General features: G+C 40.5%; 2 protein-coding genes across 2 annotated transcripts; both read left to right on the top strand.

The window, feature by feature from the left end:
• The first annotated feature begins 249 nt into the window (after nt 1-249).
• Nucleotides 250-1,200, top strand: LOC138830524 (olfactory receptor 1468-like). The gene has a single exon (XM_070026904.1). The coding sequence runs from the start codon at nt 250-252 to the stop codon at nt 1,198-1,200; it is 951 nt and encodes a 316-aa protein (XP_069883005.1).
• A 9,522-nt stretch (nt 1,201-10,722) lies between these two features.
• On the top strand, nt 10,723-11,664 carry LOC138830399 (olfactory receptor 1468-like). Its single transcript, XM_070026773.1, has one exon. The coding sequence runs from the start codon at nt 10,723-10,725 to the stop codon at nt 11,662-11,664; it is 942 nt and encodes a 313-aa protein (XP_069882874.1).
• Nucleotides 11,665-14,678: the final 3,014 nt, after the last annotated feature.

Below are 14,678 nucleotides of genomic sequence, written 5' to 3' on the forward strand. Positions count from 1 at the left end.
AGACAGATAAACATTCAGGATACTTGTAGGACACTGAAAGGTGCCAAAGAAAGTTAAGACAAATCATAAAGAATTACACTGATTTTACTCACTTGATATTTAAGGGGCATAATTATTGTGATGCAGATGAAATAATTCATTGTAAAACACCAATCACAAACATAGAAATGTAATCATTAATATTTGAATTCCTTGAAAGGGAAAAATAAAATAAAATGTATTATTTCTTAAAGATATTGGGGACAGAGCATGACAACAAAGAATCAAACTATCATTTTCGAGTTCCTCCTGCTGGGCCTACCCATCCAACCAGAACACCAACACCTGTTCTATGTCCTGTTTCTGGCCATGTACTTGACCACCATCCTAGGAAACCTCCTGATCATGGTCCTCATTCGACTAGATTCCCATCTCCACACACCCATGTATGCATTTCTCAGCAACCTATCCTTCTCTGACCTCTGCTTCTCCTCAGTCACCATCCCCAAAATGCTGCAGAACATGAGGAGCCAAGTCCCAACCATCCCCTATGCAGGCTGCCTGACACAGACGTACTTCTATATGTTTTTTGCAGACCTGGAGAGCTTTCTCCTTGTTGCCATGGCCTATGACCGCTATGTGGCCATCTGCTTCCCCCTGCACTACACCAGCATCATGAGCCCCAAGCTGTGTGTGGGAATGATGGCGCTGTCCTGGGTGCTGACCACATTCCATGCCATGCTGCACACCCTGCTCGCCACCAGATTGACTTTCTGTAAGGACAATGTGATCCCCCACTTCTTCTGTGAAATATCTGCTCTGCTGAAGCTGTCCTGCTCTGACACTCGTGTGAATGAGTTGGTGATATTCATCATGGGCGGGCTTGTCATCGTCATCCCATTTGTACTCATCATCATGTCCTATGCACGAATTGTCTCCTCCATCCTCAAGGTCCCTTCTGCTCGCAGTATCCGCAAGGTCTTCTCCACTTGTGGCTCCCATCTGTCTGTGGTGTCCCTGTTCTATGGGACAATTATTGGTCTCTACTTATGTCCATCAGCCAATAATTCTACCATGAAGGAGACTGTCATGGCGATGATGTACACGGTGGTGACCCCCATGCTGAACCCCTTCATCTACAGCCTCAGGAACAGAGACATGAAGGGAGCCCTGGGAAGAATCATACATAAACACAAACTTCATCCCTGTCTATTTTGGTAGCACTTGGGATTTTTAACATAATTTTATCCAGAAAGTGTGATGATATTGATACTGAAATACTGTTCTACATTTCCTACTTACTATACAAGCTTCTGATAACAGGAGGCACTACATAATTGTTTGATCTGAAAAGGAAAGTTTAGCTGAATGACTGAACTTTAAATAAAAAACCTTTTGTGGAACTGCTGGGCCTTTACTTCAGTCATGTCCTAATGATCCTAGAGAAGCTTAGTACAGTCAGACAAACTAATATTTATATGATCTTCATTCCTTTCATTCTGACACTATCCAGGGTATTTTCATTTTATCCTAAATTCAGCTGAGAACTGCAATCCTGGCTTATGAAAGATAAGACCTGACTCTTAAAGGATTCTATGGACTCCATACGAAGACTCTTACTCAGATAAACATTTTCAGCAAGTAGCAAGATACCAAACATAGATTAACAGGCAAAACTCAGTAGTGCCTATTCTTATTAGTGTAGGTTGTGTGTGCAACAGAAAGGGTTGCAGTATGACATTTTGATACATGTGTATGAGGAACATTGATCTAATACATCCCCTCACCCATTGCCTGTGTTTTCCTCCCTCCTCTCTCCCTGCGGTTTCCTTTATATTCTTAAAAATCTGCCTTCCTGGGCTGGGAAGGTGGCTCAGTCGTAGAGTACTTGCCTTGCATGCATGAGGCCCTCAGCACTACATAAGCAAAAAAGAAAAAAACCAGAAGTGGCACTGTGGCTCAAGTGGTAGAGTGCTAGCCTTGAGCTGAAGAGCTGAGGAACAGCGTCCAGGCCCAGCGGTTCAGTCCCCATGACCAGACCCCCCCCCCCAAAAAAATCTGCCTTCCTACTTTTAGGCTAAATATAAGAAGAAAAATATGCCTTTCTCCATCTTTAACATCTGCAACTAAAGATTATTATTGTGCAACATAATGATCTCTAGGAGAATCCATTTTCATTCAAATGAGGTGAGTTTATTTTTCTTAATGTGGAATACTACTCCACTGTGTACATATGCCATGCTTTTTTATAGTTATTATAAAGGTGAAGTACAGTGGGGTTATGTTTCCTAAGTCAGGTAATGAATACATTTTTTTTTGGACAATGACACCCCTTCCCTCACTCTCTCCCAGTTTTTCCCTCCTGTTCCTATACACAGCTTGTGTGGCTCATTTTCAACTTAGTGTCTATGAGTGCCACAGATTTATTGGTTCACCCTTTGTCCCATCATTTCTGTGCTCGCCTTACCCTCCCCCAACCAAATAAATTTACAAACAAAACAAAAGGTACTGAAATCAAAACAGCAACAAAGGAGAAAACAATCAAAAAAAGCAAAATAGCAAAAAAAAATCTCGTTTCCATTTCTTAAGAGTTCATTTCTATAAATACAGTTTTGTATGTTTGTATGCGCATTGCTATTGACCTTTTGTGATTTTATCCTAAGAATCTCCTTTGATCTCACTGTGTGAATGTTTAGAGCCCTCTATATATATATATATATTTTTTTTTTTTTCCCTAGTCCTGGGGCTGAACTCAAGGCCTGGGCAATGTCCCTGAGCTTCTTTTGCTCAAGGCTAGCACTCTACCATTTGAGCCACAGTGCCACTTCCAGTTTTTTCTGTTTCTATGATACTGAAGCAGAGCTTCATCAATACTCGGCAAGCACTTTACCACTAAGCAACATTCCCAGCCCAGTCCTGTATAATTTATCTTGTCCAAGTGTATTTTTTGTCTTTTTCCATCCACTATTTACTTGGAGACTTATAGGCACATTCTAGTTACAACAAATGAGGGAAACCATGGAACTTATGTTCCGTTGGTCCTGGCTTACTTCACTTAATACAATGTTTTTCTCCATTTCCTTGCAAATGATGCAATATCATTCTTTCTCAGGAAGCATAGAATTCCATTGTGTATATAAACCACATTTTTTCATCCATTCATCCACTGAGGGGCAACTAGGCTCATTCCACATCTTGGCTATGGTAAACAATGCTGTAATGAACATGGTTGTGCTGGTAGCTTCAGTGTGGTTGTGTGTTCTATTGGCTAAATGCCCAGGAGTAGCATTGTTGGATCATAGGGATGCTTTATGTTTAGTCTTTTGATGAACCTGCACACTGTTTTCCAGAGTGGTTGAACAAGTTTACATTCCCATCAACAGTGTAGTAGCATTCCCTTTTGGCCACCTCCCCACCAGCATCTGTTATTGTTAGATTTCTTAATAACAGCATAATAACTGAGGTGAGGTAGAATCTTACCTGAGTTTTTGGTTTTTGCAATTTGGTTTTTGGTTTGGTTTGAGATGTTCAATATTTCTTCATGTGTCTATTGGTCTATTTGGTCTATTCACCTGAGAATTCTCTAAGTCTTTAGTTTATTTATTAATTGGGTTGTTGCTTCTTTAGGATTTGGGGGGAAAGGTTAATTTTTTGAAGTCTAATTGAGATATGAGGCCCTTGTCTGATGCATAGCTAGTAAAAATCTTCTCCCATTCAGTGAGCTTTTTACTTATCTTGCTAGCTATATCTTTTGACATGCAGAAACTCTTTAATGGATGTTATCCTATTTATCCAGTCTTACTTTGATTTCTTGTGATTCTGGATCTTTACTCCAAAAGTTTTGACCCATGCTTAAGAGCCCTAGTATTTTCTCTGCAATATTTTCTGCAATATTTTCAGGATATTTGGACTTACATTGAGGTCTTTGATCCATTTTGGTGCAGGGTGATATATGAGTATCTAGCTTCTGCTTTATGCATGGTGCCACACCTTCTCTATGGATTAACACATCAATGGGCATCCTAGTGGCCCCACGGCTTGCCTTTTGTGAATGATAGTGCAATAAATATGCATAAACATTTATGTCTATTATATGTTTCCTTGACTGCGTTGGCATATGTTGAGTGTATAGCTGACTCCTAAAGTAGCCCTGTTTTTCAGTGTATATAATTATTGATGATCTGTAGAATTGCTATAGTAATGTAAATCCTAAAGCACAAAAGTCTTAAAAAATAAAAAGATGAAATAATCTGTACAAAACAGGATTGGACAAAGCATATTTTTAGATTTTACTGAAAAAGCCAAGAAAGAAAAATGGGACTACATCAAAATTAATAATTGTGTGCATCATAGGAAATAAGCATAAAGGGACAGCCAAGAATTTGGGGAAAACATTGACAAGCCATACATCTGTTTTAAAAAAATATTGAAATTTTTAAGTAATAAAAACAAAGGCTAATATTTAAGCAATTTAAAGAATTCTGATAAAAAATCTAGTTTAGAAATGGACAAGAATCCTGAACAGATAGTTATTTCTCAAAGATGGAATAAAAACTGGGCATGGTTGTGCATACCTGGAATCCCAGCAATTGTGAAGCTGAGGCTGAGGTTAAGGTCAGCTGAGGAAACAAAGCAAGACTGTCTCAAGAAGGAGGACTAAGAGATACTTGAAGACATTCTCAGCTTTGTAAACATCAGGGTGATAGAAATTAAAACACAATAAGGTATCTCCCTCACAGCTTTCAGAAAGACTATTACCAAAAATGCAAACGATAACAAGTACAGGTGAGATTGGAGAAAAAAATAGAACCTTAATGGGAATGTCAATCATTACAGTATTCATAGGAAACTATATTGAGGTTCTTAAAAAGACAAAAAGTAGGCAGGTACCAGTGACTTATGCCTGTAATCATAGCTACTCAGGAGGCTGAGATCTGAGGATCATGCTTTGCAGCCAGCCTGGGCAAGAAAGGCTGTAAGGCTAATAAATTATGAAAAAACCAGAAGTGGAGCTGTGGCTAAAGTGGTAAACACTAGCCTTGTGCAAAAGAAGTTCATGGACAGTGCCTAGACCCTGGGTTCAAGCCCCAGGACTGTCAAAAAAAGACAAAAAGCAGAATTGCCATGAAATCCAGAAATCCAATCACTAGATATTTATTCTATTTGTATCAAAGTTAGGGCCTCATGCATCTAAGCAAATTCGTTATCTACAAACTATATCCTTAGCTATATCCCCACAATGTTTTCTATTCGATGAAGTCTCACACATTCATTTTTCGTTTTGTTGCCTGTGCTTTGGGTGTGAAGGTCTAGAAAACCTTTGCCAAGGTCAATATCAAAGATTTTTCCATGTGTCTCCATCTTAGAGCTTCAAGATTTAGGTCTTCCATGTAAGCCTGAGTTGATTTCCATTTATTGAGCATGGTGTAATATGACTGCCCAGTTTCCTGCTTTTTGCTTGTGGATAATCAGTTGTGCCATCAGTGCTTCAACTTTTGTTTTGTTTTGCTTTTTAATTTTTTTTATACAAGGCCTAAATAACCAAGACAGCTTCTAATTTGGCATCTTGTGATCTCAACTGGGATTACAGGCATGAGCCACCTTGCCCAACATTCCCATCGTTATTTATTGCATAGATTTTTCTTTCCCCATTGTCTTATGTATATGGCCTGATCAAAAATTACATGTCAATATGTACTTGGATTTTGCTCTGGCTCCTCAATGGTGTTTTATGGCCTATGTGTCTGTCACAATTTTCAAAGGTACATTTTATGAACTATGTAAAAACATGTAGAGCACATACATGAAGGAGATTAATGTCAAAAATATTTATGGAACTCATACAATCCAATAACAGGAATATCAATATCTCTGACATACACTTTGGCAATGGAGGAGGATATAGAAATAATATAAGAAAATCAGTGACTTTTCTGTACACTAACAAGGAGGAGGTTGAGAAATAAATCATAACAACAGTTCCATTAACAGAAGCCTCAAAAAAAAATTTAAGAATAAACTTTACCAAGGAAGTGAATACAATTGGAATTTGGGCTTGTTTTTCTATCTTGACCTAAAGAGGAACTGAACATTATGCAAGCAATTTTATTCTAGTCCTTTGTTTACACTGACACATACAAAAACTTTGGTCATGGGAGTTGATCTTGTTCACAACCAGGTTTATCTCTCCTGGGGCCTGTGTCCATGGATTCATAGAGTTTTAAGACATTGTCACTTTGGAAATTTTCTTCCTTTTTTTGGGGGGGGGGTCAGTCGTGGGGCTTGAATTCTGGGCCTGGGTGCTGTCCTCAGCTCTTTAGCTCAAGGCTAGCACTCTACCACTTGAGCCACAGCACCACTTCCGGCATTTTCTACTTATGTGGTGCTGAGGAATAGAACCCAGGGTCTCATGCATGCAAGGCAAGCACTCTACCACTGAGCCAACTTCCTAGCCCCAGAAATTTTCTTTAACATGTGTTTTTTATACTGATAATATGCTTCAAATACAGTAATAATTTCTTACATAATTTTTTTTTTTTGCTTATGTGGTGCTGAGGAATCAAACCCAGGGCCTCAGGCATGCAAGGCAAGCGCTCTACCACTGAGCCACCTTCCCAGCCCTCTTACATAAATTTTCACACACTTAAGTTATATTAGCTCATTCCTAATGTGGTCTTAGAATCATTTCAGCAGTTCCAACAAGCCTTCATGCTCCAAGCTTAAAAAGAAATGTAAGCTCCAACCCCACATGGGTACTTGTCCATTCCCTAAAGAGTAGAAGAATCACCCTCCATCCCTACCATTCCCCAAAGTATAATCAGGCGTGAGCCATGGCTAGTCACAAACCATTAACACAAGGCTGGAAGAATTGGTCCTAGAGAAGCCTTGAGTAATCATTTTGCCTTTAATGAATTAGTCCAGGAACTGTACTCCCCTGGGATGTGGAGCCTCTGAGGTCCCTGTGAGTGGTGATGGGGCAGACAAACTTGAAGACTGCAGAGACTGTTACTTCCTGTGTCTATCATGAACAAAAGGGGCAAGGCCCAGGAGTCACCCTCACACCCTGTGTGAGGTGTCAAGAGGGAGAAGGAGCTAGCGCCATACGGCCCGTCCTTCCAAGCTGAGAGTCCTGACTTCCTAGGCTGTTTGGTGTTCTGCAGAACAAGTTTCCAGGTATGCCAGCTTTCCCCTTTGCAATATCTCTACCCCCCAATACTTGCCCACATTATAGAAGTGTTCTGGTTTAGGGATCACTATGATCATCATTTCATTAAAGAGAGGGTGCCTCTTGCTCCCAAGGATTCTCTCATGACCCTTTCCTTTCAATTCAATAAAGTAGTTATTAAGCTTTTTTTACTTTTAGATCCACCTGTTTAACTTTAATAAACTAGGAAACACATCTACTATCAGAGATGTGTTTGGACCTCAGGAATCTCCTTTTTGTGGTACTGAGGTTTGACTCAAGTCCTTTTACCTTCTAGGTTGAAGTTCTACCACACTTCCAACCTTGTTTGGCTGTTGGTTATTTTTTTTAGCTAGGACTTTTCTTGGGCTCACCTTGATCTGTGATCCCAAGTAGCTAGGATTATAGACATGTGCCCTGTGCCCAGTTTCACAATCTTTTTTAAACACAATGCATGTACTTGCTACTGAGAAGCCATCTACTGGCCGCAGTCCATTGACCCAATATATTGACATCATCTGCTTATTCATTTGGAATATAAAAATTGAGCTGCAGAACCAAGATCAGTCTTTACGGAACCAAGGTGACACCCATATATAATAAGCATTAGATACATTCCCCTTTGTGATTCATATGTGTGGTCCAGTACTGCAGGTTCCCTGCTGAGAAGATAGGAAAGTCCGAGGGTCAACAGTGGGAAGGCTTCAGGCTGTGATCCCTCACCAAACTCATACACATTAAACTCCTGCTCAAGAGAAGCAGAGTGCAGAAAAACAAGGCACAGGATTTTCCCTACACGGTACTCTCTCTTCAATGCCAATACATAATACGCAAATGTTCACAAAGTTTGTGCGCCTGACTTGAACCCCATCAGTAGGCTGATGACCCCAGCATTTGGGTACAGTTAAGTGGTTTTAGTAAAGAGCATCCCATACCTCTCCTCTGCCTTCTTTGTTAGACTTGAGGTAACAGAGGTAAGCATTCATTAGTCAGGGGTACCCAGAAGGAAGCACAATTGAAGCGTGCCATATGTACTTGAATGTATCTGTCTGTATGTGAGAGAGACAGACAAACACAGAGGTAGACAGATGGATAGGGACAGTCACAGAGGCAGAGAAAGCTTTATTGTAAGCAATGTCACACAATCTGCAAGGCCGGCTATCAGATAAGTTTTATAGCACAAAAACAGGCCTGAAAAGAGATGCTGTGTTCTTGAGTCTTGAGGCAGAACTTTTTCCTCAAGAGACTACATATTTTACTCTGAATTTCTTCAACTGATTCTATGAGGCTCATCACATTAGGAAGCATAATCTACTTCAGTCCAAGTCTACCTATTTCAGTGTAAATGATATTATAAAATACTTGCACAGCAACAACCAGATTTAATAGCTGACAAAAAATTTATTAGATCCTAACTCTGATGATGCAGAAAATTAACCATCATATATAAAAGTAAGTCATGAAGTGAAGGTTGGATGAAATATGCTTTCTTTTATTTTTCCATCATTTATACAATTCTCAACCTGATTATTTTTCTGACATTACTCTCAGTGTAAGATCCTCTGTACTGGGGCTGGGAAAGTGGCTCAGTGGTAGAGTGCTTGCCTCACATGTATGAGGCCCTAGGTTCGATTCCTCAGTGCCACATAAACAGAAAAAGCAGGAAGAAGCATTGTGGCTCAAGTGGTAGAGCGCTTGCCTTGAGCTGAAGAGCTGAGACACAGTGCCCAGGCCCAGAGTTCAAGCCCCATGACTGCAAAAAAAAAAAAAAAAAAAAGTAAAGAAAAGAAAAGAAGAGATGGTCTGTACTGCAGGTTGCTGGTGGCTCACACCTGCAATCCTAGCTACTCAGGAAGCTGAGATCTGAGGAACTCGGTTCCAAGCCAGCCTAGGAAGAAAAGTACATGAGACTCTTATCTCCAACTAACTACCAGAAAACTGACAGCAGCACTGTGTCAGAGAACTAGCCATAAGTGAAAGAGCTCAGGGACAGCACCCAGGCTCTCAGTTCAAGCCCCACAAGCAATAAAAAAAAAAAAACCTACAAAGATCATCTGTACTGCCTATGAGAAAATCTGAAGACACTACTGCTGCTGAAGAGAGTAACTATAGCTGATATACCTTAATATTCTTCATAAACACAAAATCAAACCTCCCAGTTTGAACATAGAGTCTCAAAATCCACTGCTTAAGTCTAGTAGGTTTGTATTCATGAAAGATTTAACAGATTTAATAGAAGTTGCTGCCTTTAAGTTGAAGGATTCTACAGTTGGGGCATTTCACAGCCTACATAATCATGAAACACTGGCTACATCCAGGCATTGTGGTGCTGGCCTTGCTGTATTCATGAAGGCAAGGGGGCTTTTTCTGCATGGAGTTTCCAGTGTGGTAGGAAGACAGCTTCAAACAAGTGACCAATGGCATTGAGTGTGATGAGGTGAGTTCAGGATGCTGTAGGAGCATATCCACAAGTCTGGAGAAGCAGAGAAGTGTTAGCTGTGCAAATGCCAGGTTATTAAGATCACTGTAAGGAAGCCTTGTGAACAGCAACAGATGGGACAAAGAGATGTGCTGGGAGAGACAACAGGGGCTGAAGACAAGGGGCAGGGAAAAGGACTTTGCAGCCTAGCTTCACTGCAGCATGACATGCCAGTGTGTCTGTGGAGATAAGCACAGGTCAGGTGCTGGAACTTAATCAGAAGTATTGTAAGAAATTCTGTGCTTATCTTAAGAGCAGTGATAATCCCCTGAAGCACTAATCAGGAAAGAGATGATCACATTTCCATCTTAGAATGCCACCGTGTGAAAGGAAAAAGAGATAGAGACATGGGCACAGGGACATAATTGAGAGTCTGCTTCAGTCATCCAAGAGAGACCAGGTGTCGCTCTGTTCTGGGAAGGAGGAGGTCTCACAGTAAGAGATGAATGAAATAAGAGAATGAAGGAGGCAATCCAGAGTGTTCACTCAATGAGAGTTGAAGGTAAGGAAAGAGTGAGTGGAAGAATATTCATTTTGGGTCTGTTGAGCTTAATATGCCTTTGATGCCTTTACAGGATGGACAGCTGTTAATGAGATTTAGAATTCTGCAGCACAGGGAGACATTTATACCTAAGTGTTAAAAAGTGATGTAAAACACTGGAGTAGATGAGTATTCCTTTATACAGTATTATAAGAGGATAGTGTTTGGGGGAGGGAAGAAACCTTCAGGATCCTTAAATATGAGATACAGAGAGAGCCAGAGTCCATTACAGTTGCAGGATTACTGGTCGGGCAGGTAAGAAAAGACAATTGTATTCTGGGATTCAACATCAGACAGATAAACATTCAGGATACTTATAGGATACTGAAAGATGCCAAAGAAAGTTAAGACAAGTCATAAAGAATTACACTGACTATACTCACTTGACATTTAAGGGGCATAATTATTGGGATGCAGATGAAACAATTCATTGTAAAATACCTATCACAAACATAGTAATGTAATAATTAATATTTGGAGTTTTGAAAGGAAAAAATAAAATAAAATCTTATTATATCTTAAAGATATTGGGGACAGAGCATGACAACAAGGAATCAAACTATCGTCTCTGAGTTTCTCCTCCTGGGCCTGCCCATCCAACCAGAACACCAACACCTGTTCTATTCCCTGTTCCTAACCATGTACCTCGTCACTGTCCTGGGGAACCTCCTCATTGTGGTTCTCATTCGACTAGACACCCATCTCCACACACCCATGTACTGGTTTCTCAGTAACTTGTCCTTCTCTGACCTCTGCTTCTCCTCTGTCACAATGCCCAAACTCTTGCAGAACATGCAGAGCCCAGTCCCAGCCATCCCCTACTCAGGCTGCCTGACCCAGATGTACTTCTTCCTGTATTTTGGAGACCTGGAGAGTTTTCTCCTTTTGGCCATGGCCTATGACCGCTATGTGGCCATCTGCTTCCCCCTGCACTACACCAGCATCATGAGCCCCAAGCTGTGTGTGGGAATGATGGCGCTGTCCTGGGTGCTGACCACATTCCATGCCATGTTGCACACCTTGCTGGCCACCAGATTGACTTTCTGTAACAACATAATTCCCCACTTCTTCTGTGACCTGTCTGCTCTGCTGAAGCTGGCCTGCTCCGACACTCACATCAATGAGTTGGTGATATTCATCATGGGAGGCCTAATATTTGTGACTCCCTTCCTACTCATCCTCTTATCCTATGCAAGAATTGTTTCCTCCATCCTCAGGGTTCCTTCCACACGAAGCATCCACAGGGTCTTCTCCACTTGTGGCTCCCATCTGTCTGTGGTGTCCCTGTTCTATGGGACATGCTCTGCACTCTACTTATGTCCATCAGCCAATAATTCTACCGTGAAGGAGACTGTCATGGCGATGATGTACACAGTGGTGACCCCCATGCTGAACCCCTTCATCTACAGCCTCAGGAACAGAGACATGAATAGTGCCTTGAGAAGAGTCTTTTGCAAGATGAAACTTCACTTCCACTTATGATGGTAACATTTGAAATGTTTGCATAATTTTATCCAGTGAATGTGGTGATTCTAGTATTCGAGTATTATTTCAGTTTTTCTTTTTCATCACCATGGGAGCTTGTGTTGAAAAAGCATGCTGCATAAAATTAGTCCATTTATATAAAAAGAGGAATTTCAATGGAGCAATTGAACTCTTCTTGTGTAAAAGCACCTTGTCATTGCAATGTACAGAAGCTTTTTCTCTACATTTTCTCCTAGTATTTTCATATGAGTAGATTTTGTAGTTAGGTCTATAATACGCATTGAGCTGGTTTTCTTCCTGAAGTGAGAGAGGTCTAATTTCACTCTTGAATTGGAAATTCAATTTTCCCAGCACCATTTATTGCAAATACTGTCTTTTCTCCAGTGTGTGTGTTCTGAGTACCTTAGTTGGATATCAGTTGAGAAGGGACCTATGAGTTTACCTCGAGTATCTATTCTGTTTTTTTGATCCATGTATATAATTATATGTCAGTACCACACTATTTGATTACTATCCACAAATTTATGCATGAATACATATGCGTGAATTGACAAAATCTAGGAAGGATTTCAAGAGATAATTTATGTATGTACATACTTATTTCATAATGAAGTATTTTAACTCTATGTAGTATTTATTCCCTATCTGAGCATTTTTTTTTTTACTGGATTCTTATATTTTCCCTCTTTACAAGGAAAAGCAATTATTTTTATTCAGAATGACTAATTACATATATTTTAAAATAATTTCATTCACAAGAAATCTTAAAAATAAAAATTTAACTACCCTAAATGACAAACTACTTGGGAACAGAGATTTAATGCTCAGAAAATGATATATTAGTACCAGCAGTACCAAGAAAAAAATACAGTTTTGGATGACCCAAATTGCCCTTATATTTGAAACATCTACCTTCTCTTATTAAGAGAAATACAGTACAATTTCCACAGGAAAACAAACATCTCTGTTACATAAACATTGGCTTTGTTCATACTCCATCTAGACATGAGCTTGAGATTTTAATTCAAATGTTTCTCACCTCAGACTTTTAGACATAGACTTCCATTAAATGCTTCAGCAGAAAAATGCGTTCAAATTCTTCATTTATAGATAAGCTTCCAATATGTGGTTGATGTTTAGTTGCAGTTCACAAATCCCTTTATTCCTCTTGGAGCTGAAGTGTGGGCCACACAGATAACGTAGTGGGAATGTCATTTGTATAATGACTGAAGCTAAGACTTAATTAATGCTGGCTTTGGAGCCTGGGAGAAGAGAGGGGCTGCTTATGAGGGAGGGCAGGATTAGAGATGTCTCAAATCCTTGCCAATTTCATTTGCTTATTTAAAAGACTGAGAAGGTGAGAATATTCACCCAGTGTGTGGCAGAGGGTAGATAAATAAAGACAAGGAACATCCCAATGACCCCTCAGGCCTCATTCCACCCAACTTCTCCCCTCGTTCATCCTCAGCGCCCTTGTGCAATGCCCAGTGGATTCTCTCTCTCTTATTCTCATCTCACTCCATACATTGTCTTTGAATCATGCTTACTGTTGGCCTCCATTATTACGTAGAAGGTGTGCATGATCACTCTTACTGCATTGAGGAAATTGTTGCACATTTGGGGAAAGACCCCCACCTCAAGGGAATGCAGAGCAAGAGGAAGTTACTTTCCTGCCTAATATCAAAACACTTTGTGATTAGTAATTTTTTCCCTTATCTAAACCAAATTCCTTCAGAAGAACTTTAAAACCATGGTCCTGTCTAGATGCTGATTTGTCTTCTCTATCCATTAAAGAATTAAAAGGAGCCAGGCACCGGTGGCTCACACCTGTAATCCTAGCTACTCAAAGGCTGAGATCTGAGGATCTCGGTTCAAAGCCAGCCCGGACAGGAAAGTCCATGAGACTCTTATCTCCAATAAACCACTAGAAAACCGGAAGTGGTGCTGTGGCTCAAGCGGTAGAGTGCTCACCTTGAGCTGAAGAGCTGAGAGACAGTGCCCAGGCCCAGAGTTCAAGCCCCACGACCAACCAAAAAAGAAAGAAAGAATTAAAAAGCAGGAAAATGCTTAAGGTAAACAGGGTAAGTTTATTTGAAAGTGAAAGGAAAGCAAAGAAAGTAGAAACTCTGCATCACAAGAGTGGACTAAGGAAGAGTTCAATGGCATCCTCTCAGGGCGGTTTCTATAGTATGGTGCTCCACCTATAGCTCCTCTCTGAGCTTTGTGCTAATTAGTTGATGGGTTGATGGCTCTTTTATTGGTTGAGCAGGCACCCAGGGCATTACAGGAAGCAGCAGCATTGGACCAGGAGGAAGCATTTCAACAGGAGGCCAAGGCACTACAGGCACAAGAAAAAAAAAAAAAAACAAGATAGGACACATGTCTGCCACCCTTATCCCTACCTACCTAACAATTCTCCTTTCTCTCTCATGAAGAATCTGATGTCAGAAGGAAAATGTAGTTTATTAAAGCTGAGCTAGATGCTTTTGGCCTGGATCTCACTAACTGTTCTCACAGAACAGAGACCTGTTCCCCAAGAAGCTGAGGAGCCCCTGCCTTTGGCTCATGCTATCCCAGTTCCATGACTGGCCTACCAATAGAAAGTTAGACTGTTGCCATCCTAAAAGGCAAGTTCAGAACAAAGTATCTGGTCAGCCCCACGAGAGAATGGCATACAGCCGGAATGGATTCCAGCCACTTGGAACCAGTGCTCTTCAAAATGATATTTGAAGTGGCCTGGAATTTCTTAGATTAAAAAAAATTGAATAGAGCAGGAGTTCACAGGCAACTCATTGACACAGTTGCACTGGTGGACAGGAGCCGAGAAAGCGGTGGATTAGTGATCTGTCATTTCTGTTCTATTTTCTAGGCAAAGACTACAATGATCTATGTTCTTTATTATCTTTACAGCATCAGGGGTCATGGGTCTGAATTACCTGGGTGACTGTATTCTCATGCCTTGTGCTTCCCAGGGTTATTAGTTTTGTGAACTTATTTCAACTTTGTGTGTA

This window comes from Dipodomys merriami, unplaced genomic scaffold (genome assembly GCF_024711535.1).
Source record: "Dipodomys merriami isolate MVZ:Mamm:240054 unplaced genomic scaffold, mDipMer1.0.p SCAF_19, whole genome shotgun sequence".
NCBI lineage: Eukaryota > Metazoa > Chordata > Mammalia > Rodentia > Heteromyidae > Dipodomys > Dipodomys merriami.

What these genes read in the sequence shown, in the direction of transcription:
- LOC138830524 (XM_070026904.1), top strand. Translation starts at nt 250, where the DNA reads ATGACAACAAAGAATCAAACTATCATTTTCGAGTTCCTCCTGCTGGGC.
- LOC138830399 (XM_070026773.1), top strand. Translation starts at nt 10,723, where the DNA reads ATGACAACAAGGAATCAAACTATCGTCTCTGAGTTTCTCCTCCTGGGC.